This window comes from Oryctolagus cuniculus, chromosome 15 (genome assembly GCF_964237555.1).
Source record: "Oryctolagus cuniculus chromosome 15, mOryCun1.1, whole genome shotgun sequence".
Taxonomy (NCBI): domain Eukaryota; kingdom Metazoa; phylum Chordata; class Mammalia; order Lagomorpha; family Leporidae; genus Oryctolagus; species Oryctolagus cuniculus.
The window spans coordinates 63,981,139-63,994,722 of NC_091446.1; the positions used below are offsets into that span (position 1 = coordinate 63,981,139).

A 13,584-nucleotide genomic window follows, 5' to 3' on the forward strand; every position below is an offset into this window, starting at 1 on the left:
CGATCCAACATGGAAAGCAGGATACACGGCAGACCCATAGAATGGCAGATGTCCTAAACAGCACTCTGGCCTCAGAATCAGCCCTTAAGGCATTCAGATCCAGCTAAAACGCCCATGAGAGTATTTCAGGCATGGAAAGCCAAGGCACTGTGGCAAAAAAAAAAAAAAAAAAAAAAAAAAAAAAACCACAAACACACACACACACCAAAACAGAACAAAACCTAAATGAAAGATCTCTGTGAGTGAGATCCCAGCGGAAAGAATGGGCCATCAAAGAAGGAGGTACCTTTCTCTAAAGGGAGGAGAGAACTTCCACTTTGACTATGACTTTGTCTAAATAAGATCGGAGTTGGTAAACTCAAAAGGCTTCCATAGCCTTGGCAACTCATGACAAGAGCCTAGGGTGATTACTGACACCATAAACAAGAGTGTCAATTGTTAAATCAACAGCAGAATCACTGTGCATTTACTCCCCATGTAGGATCTCTGTCCTTAATGTGTTGTACTATGTGGATCAATGATATAACTAGTAATCAAACAGTATTTTATATTTTGTGTTTCTGTGTGGGTGCAAACTGTTGAAATCTTTACTTAATGTATACTAAATTGATCTTCTGTATTATATATAAAGATAATTGAAAATGAATCTGGATGTGAATGGGATGGGAGAGGGAGTGGGAGATGGGAGGGTTGCGGGTGGGGGGGAAAAGCCACTGTAATCCAAAAGCTGTACTTTGGAAATTTATATTTATTAAATAAAAGTTTTTAAAAAAAAAAAGGTGAGAGGCGTTTTCAGACAAACAGCTGTCACTCTCAGATTGGCACCAGAGACTAAAGAGTGTCCTGTGGGCAGAAGGAAGATTATCATGAATGGAAAGTCTGAAAAGTGGGAAGGAATGAGAGTGGTAAATCTGTGACAGAATTGCAACAAATATTAAATGTATAAAACAATTATAAGAAACCCTTATAGCACTTATAGTACAGAGAGAATTTGTTCTGACATCTTTCATCGTCTGGGAAGAGGATGCTGGTACTGCTTCTAGTCAGCTTTGAAGAAGCCCTAACTGGTACAGAAGGTGAGAGAAAGATGTGGCAGATGTAGACATCAAAAAGAAATTAGACATTGTTCATAGATTTTGTACATTAAAGAAAGTATATAGAGGACCCAGCGTTGTGGTGTAACAGGTAAAGCTGCTACTTGCAGTGCCAGCATCCCACATGGGCACTGGTTCCAGTCCTGGCTGCTCCACTTCTGATCCAGCTCTCTGCTGCGGCCTGGGAAAGTAGCAGAAGATGGCCCAAGTCCTTGGGCCCCTGCTCCAGCATGGGAGACTTGGAAGAGGCTCCTGGATCCTGGCTTCAGATCAGTGCAGCTCCAGCCATTGTGGCCATCTGGGGGGTGAACCAGCAGATGGAAGACTCCCCCTCTCCCTCCCTCCCCCTTCCCCTCTCCCTCCCTCCTCCTTCCCCTCTCCCTCGCTCCCCCTTCCCCTCTCCCTCCCTCCCTCTCCCCCTCCCCCTTCCCCGCTCCCTCCCTCCCCTTCCCCCTCTTCCCTCCCCCCCTCTCCCTCTCCCTCTCCCCCTCCTTCTCCCCTCCCCCTCCCACTCCCTCTCCCTCTCCTTTCATCCAGGTTTCCCACATGGGTGCAGGGGCCCAAGCACTTGGGCCATCTTCCACTGCTTTCCCAGGCCATAAACAGAGAGCTGGATTGGAAGAGGAACAACTGGGACACAAACCAGCACATGTGTGGGATACCAGTGTCACAGACAGAGGCTTAGTCTACTACGCTAGGGCACTGGCCCCGTCCAGAATGTTCTTGGTGTCATTATTCATTATAGCCAAAACAGGAAACAACCCAAGCATCTATCAGTAGTAGTATGGATAAATAAATTGCAGTTTACTCACAGTATAATATAGCAATGGAAGTGAGCAGACTACAGCTACACTCAAAAGAGGAATCTCACAAACATAATATTAAACAAAAGTAGACATGCATACATACTACATTACTCCATTTTTCTGAAATTCCAAAATTAAGTTCTATCACTCAGAGACACGGAGGAGGAAAGTTACAAAGAAGGCAAGAGAATGATGACCCTAAAGGTAAAAGTGGTGATTACTCTGGAGAGAAACAAGTGTTAGAAACTGGGAAGAGGCAAGGGACTTCCGGGCTGTGGTGCCGCTCTGTGATGACTGGCGTGTTTGTTACCTCACGATTCATTGTGATGCTCTTTGGTTGTGTGTCCACTCCTGTATGTGTTTCACAATAAAAGCTGTTCAGAAGAAATGAGCTATTTAACACGGCACAGAACAGTGTATCTATGTGTGCATCTGTGTTGAAACTGAAGATAGTACCTGAAGGACTAATAATTACATTTCTCCTTTATTTCTGTAGGAGTATGTTTACCCAGAAGCCAGAGACAGACAATACTTACTATTTTTCCATAAAGGAGCCAAAAAGTCACGTTTTGACCTAGAGAAATACAACCAACTCAAGGATGCAATTGCTCAGGTAACTTTGGCAAAAATGAAATCCCGGCCGCGTCTTGTATGGCATTGTTACTAACCACAACCACGGCACTTCAAATGGATACACGGGAAAACCACCCAGCCCTCCGCCCTCCTCTTCTGGCTAAATTACTCCTTGGCTGATAAAAACGACTGCTTTAGCCTTGGACGCTCTCTGGGAAGTGTTGCAACATCAGCAGACGGAAAGATGGCAGACCCTGTCTATCCACACCAACACACTGAAATGTTGAGTTGTCTGTACTTTTCTTTCTTCCTGTTAATCTCTCTGAAATAATTGGCCCAAAGATTTCAAACCTAAGGCATGGCAGCAGTGGGGCACGGAGAGCCCAGGTAGGGGAGGCACTACCAGAAATTCCCGACAGGCGCAGTTCAGGGACTGTCCAGTGGCAGATGCTTTTAGATTGATGTGTTTCATTTTTTCACAAAAGCTGCCTTTTTCAGATTTCTGGATGTGCCTCCCTCAGTCTACTGTAGCTTTGATGTGTTGAATTAATCCTCCCTGCTCTTCTCCACAACAGTTGTGACTTTCGAGATTTTTCAGCAGTCTCTAGAAGCTCTTCCATTCTGAGTGTTACGTTTTTCTTCTCTGGATCCTCTTGTCGACCCCTGCCACCACCTGAGTGGACTTGGATCTCCTGGTGCGGTGTGGGGATGCTCTCGTCCTGAGGGGATGCATCCGAATCATCCCCGCTGGGGCCGGCGCTCTGCGCAGCGTGTTAGCTGCCGCCTGCAACCCTTGGGTGCTGCTGCGAGTCCCAGCTGCTCCGCTTCTGAGCCAGCTCCCTGCTAATAGTCTGGGAATGGCAGCAGAAGATACTCCAAGTGCCTGGGCCTCTGCCACCCAACATGGGAGACCTGCATAGAGTTTCTGGCTCCTGGCTTCAGCCTGGCCTGGCCCTGGCCTTTGTGCCTTCTAGCAGATGGGAGATCTCTACCCCCCACACCTCTCTCTCCCTCCCCTTTTCTCCCTCTTTCTCTCTGTAACTCTGCCTTTCAAATAAATAAGTAAATTTAAAAAAAAAAAAAAAAAGTGCAAGAGGCCTGCACTGCGGCATAGCAGGTAAAGCCACAACCTGCGGCCCCAGCATCCCATTTGGGCACCAGTTCAAGTCCCAGCTGCTCCACTTCCAATCGAGCTCCCTGCTTATGGCCTGGGAAAGCAGTGAAAGATGGTGCAAGTGCTTGGGCCCCTGCACCCACATGGAAGACCTGGATGAAGCTCCTGGCTTCAGACTGGCCCAGCTCCAGCCATTATGTGAACTAGTGGATGGAAGATCTCTCTGTGTCTCTCCTTCTCTCTCACTCTCGCTCTCTCTAACTCTGCCAGTTAAAAAAGTAAATAAATCTTAAAAAAAAAAAAAAAAAGTGCTGCAGTGATGGGCGTTGTGGTACCACAGGTTAAGCTGCCACATGGGCTAACCACATTGCATATCAGAGTGCCAGTTCAAGCTGCTTCCAGCCTAAGCTACTGAGAGGCAGCAGATAATGGCTCATGTGGCTCAAGGACTTGGGTTCCTGCCCCCACCTGGGAGACCTGACTCCCAGTTCAGGCCTGGCACAGCCCCAGCTATTGTAGGCATTTGGGGAATGAACCAGCTGATGGGAAGATCCTCTCTCTCTCTCTCTCTCTCTCTCTCCCCCTCCCTCCCTCCCTCCCTCTGTGTGTGTGTGTGTGTGTGTGTGTAAGAGAGAGAGAGAGACTCTACCTTTCAAATAAACACAATTTTTTAAGTGCTGCAGTTGAGTGCACGTCCCTATTTTTAAAATATGCTGGCTAAGTGAAAACCTTAGACAATGACTGGGTCAGTAACTGTAAAGTCTTAAGTAGCTTGGCCAGCGCCGTGGCTCACTAGGCTAATCCTCCGCCTGCGTCGCCGGCACCGCGGGTTCAAGTCCTGGTTGGGGCGCCGGATTCTGTCCCAGTTGCCCCTCTTCCAGTCCGGTTCTCTGCTGTGGCCCAGGAGTGCAGTGGAGGATGGCCCAAGTGCTTGGGCCCTGCACCTGCATGGGAGACCAGGAAGAAGCTCCTGGTTCCTGGCTTCGGATTGGGGCAGCACTGGCCGTAGCAGCCATCTGGGGGATGAACCAACGGAAGGAAGACCTTTCTCTCTGTCTCTCTCTCTCTCACTGGCTAACTCTGCCTGTCAAAAATAAATAAATATATGGGCCGCGGCAGCCATTGGAGGGTGAACCAACAACAAAAGGAAGACCTTTCTCTCTGTCTCTCTCTCTCTTTCACTGTCCACTCTGCCTGTAAAAATAAATAAATAAATAAATATATATATATATATATATATATGTAAATAAAAAGTCTTAAGTAGCTTAAGTTAGAGTTCTGGTTCCAGGAGAGTTTTGGGAAAGGACGCCTCACTCGAGCCGTGCCGTGGAGGTGGGTGTCTCAGATGGCCCTGCGTTCTTCGGCCCCTGAGTCTGCAGGGTTTGGCCAGTGACAGCACTGCCTTTTCTGGGGACTTTCTTTCCTTTTTTTTTTTAAGAGATTTATTTATTTATTTATTTATTTAAAAGTTAGAGTTACACAGAGAGAGGAGAGGCAGAGAGAGGTAGAGACAGAGGGAGAGGTCTTCCATCTGCTGGTTCACTCCCCAGTTGGCCACAACGGCCAGAGATGCACAGATCCAAAGCCAGGGGCCAGGAGCTTCTTCCAGGTCTCCCACATGGGTGCAGGGGCCCAAGGACTAGGGCCATCATCTTCTGCTTTCCCAGGTCACAGCAGAGAACTGGATCGAAAGAGCAGCAGCCGGGACTAGAACCGGCGCCCATATGGGATGCCAGTGCTTCAGGCCAGGGCTTTAACCCGCTGCGCCACAGCGCTGGCCCCAGAACTTTCTTAACAGCTGAAACTGCCAAGGACAGACCTTGGATCTGTCTTAACTGTCCTCTGCTCTGAATGCAAGCCCCTTTGCCTGTCGAGCCACTCGGCTTTCCAGAGTACTGAGATGGCTCTCTGACTTGCTAACGCAGGACGGACAGTGTCCTGTCCTCAGGGGATGCTGTTTTAGCCTCACTAACCAGTAGTCTTCCTCCGCTTCTGTTTCTATTTTAGGCAGAAATGGACCTTAAACGACTGAGAGACCCATTGCAAGTACATCTGCCCCTTCGACAGATTGGTGAAAAAGATTGATCTGCAAACAGCCTCTGAGTCCCGGCAGAAAGAACCTGTTTATAACTCTTGCCTTTTTAATGAAAGCATAGCAGGTGGCAGCTGGGAGCCATGTCGGGGTAGAGGGTTTTTACCTTTAATTACAAAACAAAAACAAAGAGGATCTTAGGGAAGAAAGGAGTGCTAAAATCTGAGGATCAGGCATTGTGGAATATAAGCTCACAGGGCCTAGGAAATAATGTCTTAATCAAGCATCTCACTTGCCGGATGAAAACGATGCATTTACATAGCTGAGAGATTCATCAAGGGAGAATGATGCTGGGGGTGTGTGTTTCTTGCATCTTTGCAGGGTCAGCAAACAGTAACACACCAGCACCCTACTCTACTCTAATTTTTTTTAATTTAACTTTTCTTATTTTGACATAGGAGTAAATCAATTATCAGAAAAGCAAATCCTTGTGATACATGGGTGGCAGAGTCTGAGTCCCTATCATTCGCATTCATTTCAGGCTGGGCCCAGTCTCTGTGCCGCCCCCGGAATCTGCCCCGCCTCTGCCCCTCTTCTCACCGCCTACCTGTACTTGAGGTTACACTAATTTTATGCAAGTGGTAATTAGAACCAATGTATGATTGTTTGATCACTGAGTGTTGGATTATCCCCTTAATAGCTTCTTAAAATATCTGTGTATCCCAGTTCCCTGGATGAATATTTAAAAATCATTGGCAACACTGCATGAAGTTTTTGTTTTGCTTTTTTTTCTTCTTTAACTGATTAATCTTTAAGAGGAAGGATAATTTTCCTACTTCATGTATCTGTCCCCCTGCACAGTGCAAACCAGAGGAGGGGTGTTCAGCTGTCTCACCAATCAGGAAGATGTGAGTCTTAGACGTTGGCTAAAAATCATGGCTCTGTAGCCATTTCAGAACCCGAGTAATCTCACTGCTGTTTGCCAGTCTGTGTGACGGCCCTGCGTCACCCCAGGCCCGGGGAGTTGCGCTGGCACCCGCCCCCGGCCCCTGCCCTGGCCATCAGCCTAGCGGGGGCATCTCCGAGGGTGCGAGTCGTCTTTATACTGAAACACACTTCTATGGCTTCATTCAGCCTGCCCACTCTGCCCTACTCTTTCTTATCTTAAATTAAACTGCAAGAAGAAGGAACTGGTGTCACCCTCCATCAAGCAGTTGCACCCGTCACCCCATCTTCCATCGTCTGTCCAGACCTGTGCCCTTGGCAGAGCCAGAGCCGGCCGTGCGCTGTGCAGGCAGGAGGGCAGGGTTCCGGGCTGGCCCCGCAGCTGGCTGCCTCTCTCCTCTCTCAAGCTTCCTCCCGCCTCATCATGGCAAGGGGCTTCCTTCTCTTTTCCTTCCTCCTTTGGGATCATTGTGTGTGAGGGAAAAAAAAAAACTCAGACCCCAGGTGCCTTGCAGAGGCTGGAGGCTTGAGGAGAGAGGATGCATGCCCCCCCACTTCCTGTGCCCTGCTCCCTCCCCCGCTCACCCCCCCATTTCTTTTTGTTAAGTTGTGCCGGTTATTTTGAAGCCATTTCTCCTGTTTGTGTGCAGGGTTTGGAAGGAGGAAGAGCAGAGAGCAGAAGCGCAAATCTTTCAGGGTGTGTGGGAGGCAGGGGGGAGGCGGCAGAAAGGCCCTGCGAGCAAATAGCCAACTACGGAAGGCGTGTAAAATCCTGTATCATTTATGAAATATGTATAAAAGCAATGTACCTTCTGGAACAATAAATACTTATTCAATTTTTGAAACAACTTCTCATTCTTTAAAACAAAACCAAATAAACATGTATTTTCCTGTGATTCCAGGTGGGAAATTTTGAGTTGTCAAATTAGTATAAAAATTCCATTTCAAATTAAGCTTTGTTCCTAGAGCCTGTTTTTATCTATCTCATTTCAAAGGGAAAGACAGACACAGAGCTCCCATCTGCTGGTTCAGTCTCAAAATGCCCACAGCAGTCAGAGCGTGGCCCCCTGAGGCTGGGAGCCAGGAATCCATCCAGGTCTCCCCTGGGAGTGGCGGGGACCCAGCTTCTTGAGCCGTCACCTGCCGCCTCCCATGGCGTGCAGTAGCAGGCAGCTGGGGGCAGGGGTGCGAGGACCGGAGCCCAGGCGCTCTGAGGAGGGCTGTGGGCATCCGAAGCAGCAGGGTGACCACCACACCAAGCCCTGCCGCAGCCTGTGCCCTTAAAAACACCTTCTGTTCTTCTTTAAGCCATGATGGTGAACATTTTCCAGAACCACCAAGAGATTGAATGACACCTACAACCATTAGCAAAGCCGGTGACAAGGAGGAGACTGACGTCCTCATCTCTTGATTCTCAGGAAAAAAAATCTCCACTGGGTCAGGACCACCTTGACTGTCCAGTGGGGGTTCTTGGACTCCAGAAGGTTTTTCAAGACTGAACCGAGACGAGACAGTCACAGCTCTCGGATTTGCCATGGTCTCAAAACGGGAAGATACCGCGTGCTGCCATGTTCATCAAAGACACACCAGAAGTGCACACCAGATCTCTCAGTGCTCTTGTGCAGTGGGGGGTGGTGGAGCTCTGCCTGCCTCCGGGCGGCTTAGCCTACCACAGACAACCTTGAGCTACGGAAGCTAGAGGGAGATAAGATGCAAAATGCTAAGCTATTGTTGCAGTCAACAAATAGTATCTACGTTTTCCACACATCCTCGGCTTTGCAGATTTTTTAAAATAAAACATGGTTCCTGCCCCCTGAGACCCCTACACAACAGGTGTGGTGAAGAGGTGGAGAAATTGGACCCTTTCCACTGGTGGTGGGAATGGGTAATGGGCACCCCCTGTGGAAGACTGTGTGGCGGTTCCTCAGATTACACGGGATTTGCCTATGATCTGGCAATTCCACTTCAGGGTGTATGCCCAAAAGAACTGAAGGCAGGGACTCGGCTTTTGTACCCATGTCCTTAGCAGCAGCGTTCTGCATAGCCCAAAAGGGGGCTGAAATCAATGTCTAACAACAGGTGAATGGATGAGCAAAATGTGGCACATGCCTATGGTAGAATATTATGAAACCATAAAAGAATGAAATTTGGGGGTGATAACATGGGTGAACCCTGAAGATGAGCCAGGGACAAGCAGTCAGGGCATAGGTTAGAGTGCTGCTTGGGACACACACCCCCCATATCAAAATAACAGGGTTCAAATCCCTGCACCACTTAAAATTCCAGCTTCCTCTAACGTGCACCGTGGGAGGTGGCAATGGATGGCTCAAATATTCAGGTCCCTGCTTCCCAGATGAGAGACCTGGATGAAGTTCCACCTCCTGGCTTCTTCCTGGCCCAGCTGTAGTTGTGGGAATTTGGGCAGTCTACGAGCACATGGGGGCTCTCTCTCTCTGTCTCTAGATCGCGGCCTTGCAAATAAATCATTTTTTTTTAAACTTTCAGCTGTTAAAAGCAAATATTATCTTAAAACACATGCTGAGTGAAATAAACTGGTCACAAATAAAGCAGTCCACTGATAGGGGTCTCTTGCTGCCACTGAATCGGCAGCTAGGAGTGGGGCCGCCATCTGCCTGAGGAAGCCTCCCTGGTGACTGGTGAGTACTGACCTGGACAAACCACCGCTGGGAGGGAAGGAGCAGAGGCCTGGAGAAGAGGCCATCCTGTAGTCAAATACCAGAGTGCCGGGAACCGGTGAGTACCACTGGGTGTGGTAAATAGGAAGAAAACAACGGAACAGAGCTCCTGTCTCACGCTAATGTTGTATCCTGCTTGTCAGTGTGTTCCTCTCTTTCAAAACCGAATAGAGAGAGTAGTTCAGCTGCCACTTGGGACTCCCCTTCCCACACCGGAGTGCCTGATTTCAGCTGCTCTGCTCCCAATCCAGCTTCCGGCTGATGCATCCTGGAAGGCAGCAGGTGAGGGCTCAAGTACTCAGGCCTCTGTCGCCCACGTGGCAGCCCCTGATGGAGTTCCTGGCTCTTGCAGGCATTTGAGCAGGGAGCCAATGGATAGAAGAAATACCACCACCACCACCAAACACGTGCACACGTGCATGTGTGTTGCCCTGTGTTTCAAGTATATACAAAATAAACACCTGTTAAAAAGTAGAACTAGAGGAGCTGGCACTGTGGTATAGCAGGTAAAACTGCCACCTGCAGTGCAGGCATCCCATATGGGCGCTGGTTTGAGTCCCGGCTGCTCCACTTCTGATCCAGCTCTCTGCTAAGGCCTGGGGGAAAGCAGTAAAAGATGGCCCAAGTCCTTGGGTCCCTACAAATGCGTGGGAGACCCAGAAGAAGTGCCAGGCTCCTGGCTTCAGATTGGCCCAGCTCCGGCCTTTGCAGCCATCTAGGGAATGAACCAACGGATGGAAGACTTTTCCTCCCCTCCCCTCCCCTTCCCCTCCCCTCCCCTCCCCTCCCCTCCCCTTCCCCTCCCCTCCCCTTCTCCTCCCCTCCCCTCCCCTCCCCTTCCCCTCCCCTCCCCTCTCCTCCCCTCCCCTTTCCCTCCCCTCCCCTTCACCTCTCCTTCCCCTCTCCTCCCCTCCCCTTCCCCTCCCCTTCCCCTCCTTTCCTCTCCCCTCCTTTCCCCTCCCCTCCTTTCCCCTCCCCTCCCCTCCCCTCTCTCTCTCTCTCTCTCTCTTCCTTTCAAATAAATAAGTAACTCTTAAAAAAAAACCAACTATGTTGAATTTTTAATCTCCCTGGAAAGATTTCATGGAAAAGAGTGACTTGTATTTTTGAACTCAGTTTCACCAAAACTGTAAAGTTTGCGATTCATTTTTTTTCAGTGCCCATAACATTTAGTTCTTTGTTCTCCCCAATAAGTCCAGACTCCCTTTTTCCCACGATGCACTTTGGTTATTTCCTTAGGACAAATGTATAGGCTATTTATTATTATTTAAGAGAGAGAGAAAGAGAGTTCCCGTTCACTGGTTTATTCCCTACGTGCCCACAGTGGCCAAGGCTGGACCAAGGCTGAAGCCAGGAGCCAAGAACTCAGTCTCTCTCCCTTGCGAGTGGCAGGTACCCAATTATTGCATCACCATCACTGCCTCCCAGGGTCTGCACTGTCAGGCAGTTGGAGTTGGGAGCCGAAGGTGAGAATCAAACCCAGGTGCTCCCATGAGGGATGCAGGCAACTTGGCTGCTAGGCAGATGTCCTGTCCTGAATAGGTTAGCTCTAGTGAATCCCACTGAATCTAAATTACCCAGGGCATACATGTTCATCTACCTTTGTTTTGTGAGCACCACACTCTGGGCAACCCGTCCTTGAAACTGCCCTCGGCTCCTGTGACTGCGCGCTTGCCTCTCCTGTCAGTCTCTCCCTGCCCACACCTGTGCTGCCCGCCTCCCCACGCTTCCTTCTGCACCCCGTTTGCCAGGGGTGCTCGCACCCACTCTCCTACTTCAGGTCCCACTTAGGTAGTCCTGAGACCTCTCCCAGCTGATCGAGCTCCAGCATTGGCCCCTGTGCACTGAATGCCTTCTAGGTCACCAGAACTTTCACTTTTACATTCCAACAGGACACACTGTAGGAAACTGGGAAAGAACAAGCGTTAACATTAAATATGGAGGAGGGGTCTGAATGGCAGACACCTCAGAGGCAAATCCAAAGCAGGAGACAGTCTACAGGACAAACGATGGTGTTTCTGCAACAAATCTCAACAAATGTTGTTTCTTCAGCAAACATGGCAAAAGAAATTTAAGTAACACAATGAAACAATTTATAAATCTTGTTTCGGTTCTGACTCCAACTAGCAATAAAAGGAAATACATTGGGGACTATTTAAACTATTGGGGACATTTAAATATGGGCTGCACAGGAGGTATGAAGGGGTCATTACTAATTTTCCTCAATGGTAAAGACACTGTGCATGTGTGGAGAAGAAAGATGGTATGTCAGAAATGCTTGCTGGACTAGAAATAAGGCTGACAATGTGTTAGCTAGCAGTTAATGCAGCTCTCTGTTCATTCTTTCTACTTTTGTGTGTATACGTTTGAAAGCTTTTATCATAGAAAGTTAAAAATGAAAAGGCAGGTCCACTAAAAAGGAAAAAATAGAAATAAGGGGGAACATCCTACCGCCCTGAAAACCCTTGTTTACGGATCCCAGAGGCTGGCTGCTGCAAGTCCTTGACTCCAGCCATCAATCCTGGCAGGCGGCTGCCCGGCTTTATCTCCCGCACACGTCCTCTGCTTCTCGTAACACCCAGGAGGCAGGCAGACGGCGTCTCAGGGACAGGAAACGGCGGAGGGGGGCTGTTTTTTCTGTTGAAACCACTGACACTTAGCACAACCTAGTAACCGGACAGCCCCTGAGCTGCCGATGGCTACTGGTCACACAGCTTGAGTTCCTCGGATGCTAGTGACAAAGCAGCTGACCGCAACTTTAGGTCCGTGGAAACCCCATGCTCAGCTGTCAGCTCTGTGCCCCTCCTGCAGAACTTTTACTTTAGTCACCGCCCAAGCCCGTGACTGGCACAACACCTGGGCCCTGGTACGCACTAGCGTCTACCTGCATGCCTCAGAGCTTAGTGAAACACGGTGCTAGGAGACCGTGAAAACATGGTAAGGACTTCCTCCCCAAGAAGGTACTCCTGCCCGGTCACCGACAGGAAGAGTAGCATGGATGAGATGGAGTGCATGGAACAAAAAAGGCCCAAGCAGGGTGGGCGCGTGACCCAGCAGGTTAAGCCCTGGACCACAGTGCCCGGGATCAAGTCCCACGTCACTTCCCAATCAGCTCCCTGCTAATGCGCCTGGCAGGCAACAGATGCCGGCTTGAGTCCTTGGGCCCTGCCACTCACAGGGGAGACCTGAATGGAGTTCCTGGCTACGGGCTTCAGCCCGGCCCAGCCCTGGCTGGCATACACAGAGTAAGACAGTGGATGAAGTCTCTCTCTCTCTCTCTCTCTCTCTCTCTGTCTCCCCCCTTTCAAATAAATAAATATAAGATTGGGAAAGAAAAATCTTAGTATCCCTTGGATCCTTGCTTAATTTCTAAAAAAACAATAAGAACAACAATAAGAACCCTTTTCCGACCCTTCTTTCTCTCCTTCCCTTCAAGTGATCTTCAGCGCTTGCTGGCCCACAGCTCTGCAGGAGATCAGGGAGCCGCAGATTCCAAAGCTCAAACTCCTAAGGCTGTGGGGACCACGGTGTGCAGGCCCCTGCTGTGCGCCTCTTTTGTCTAAAGGTGAAACTCCAGCACATTTTGACATGTTCCACACTGTTGTTAACTGAGTGAGTAGTTCCTGATTTTTAAATCCCTGCCCTGAACATTCATGAAACAACACATTAACTCATTTAAAACTTTGGGGAGAAGGACAATCTGAAAACAGGAGGTATTACAGCTTGAATTAGTGAAAAAAAAAAAAAAAAAAGGAAAAATAAAACCAACTCACACCTTGTTCTTTCAGGAAGTTTTGAGACTAAAGACCATAATGAAACAAGAGAATGTGGTCGCCACTCCAGGCGTGTCCTGACTGTTAGACTTTGGAAGCTGCTGTCACCTCCTTGGCCAACGGACCAGGATGCTTCCTGAAGACCGACTCCACCACGTAGCCTGCTCCCATCTCATTTGAAGTGTGATGCTATGAAGTCAGTTCCTCGCCATCAGGAACCCAGGTTTTGAGCTGAGGGCATGTCCCTCTTGTAGAGTTCCCTTCTGGACAAGGTAGTGGAAGCCTCATCGCAGGGAATTCTGGGGAGCGAGCAGCAGAAGCCTGGGGCACTGGGAAGCTCCTTCCCTAAACAACAAAACCAGGCCGGCGCCGCGGCTCACTAGGCTAATCCTCCGCCTTGCAGCACCAGCACACGGGGTTCTAGTCCCGGTCGGGGCGCCGGATTCTGTCCCGGTTGCTCCTCTTCCAGTCCAGCTCTCTGCTGTGGCCAGGGAGTGCAGTGGAGGATGGCCCAAGTGCTTGGGCCCTGCACCCCATGGGAGACCAGGAGA

The 13,584-nt window shown here is 49.3% G+C and overlaps 1 protein-coding gene across 4 annotated transcripts in view; it reads left to right on the plus strand.

Moving 5' to 3' along the window:
- The window catches only part of MCU (mitochondrial calcium uniporter), a 211,627-nt gene extending 204,218 nt beyond the window's left edge, over positions 1–7,409 (plus strand). For all 4 annotated transcript variants that reach the window (XM_002718430.5, XM_008269976.4, XM_008269977.4 and 1 more), the window contains 2 exons: positions 2,397–2,513; positions 5,595–7,409. In XM_002718430.5, coding sequence (XP_002718476.1) covers positions 2,397–2,513; positions 5,595–5,672 — 195 coding nt within the window. In that variant the 3' untranslated portion in view covers positions 5,673–7,409. The remainder of the gene's footprint in view (positions 1–2,396; positions 2,514–5,594) is intronic.
- The last annotated feature ends 6,175 nt before the right edge of the window (positions 7,410–13,584 follow it).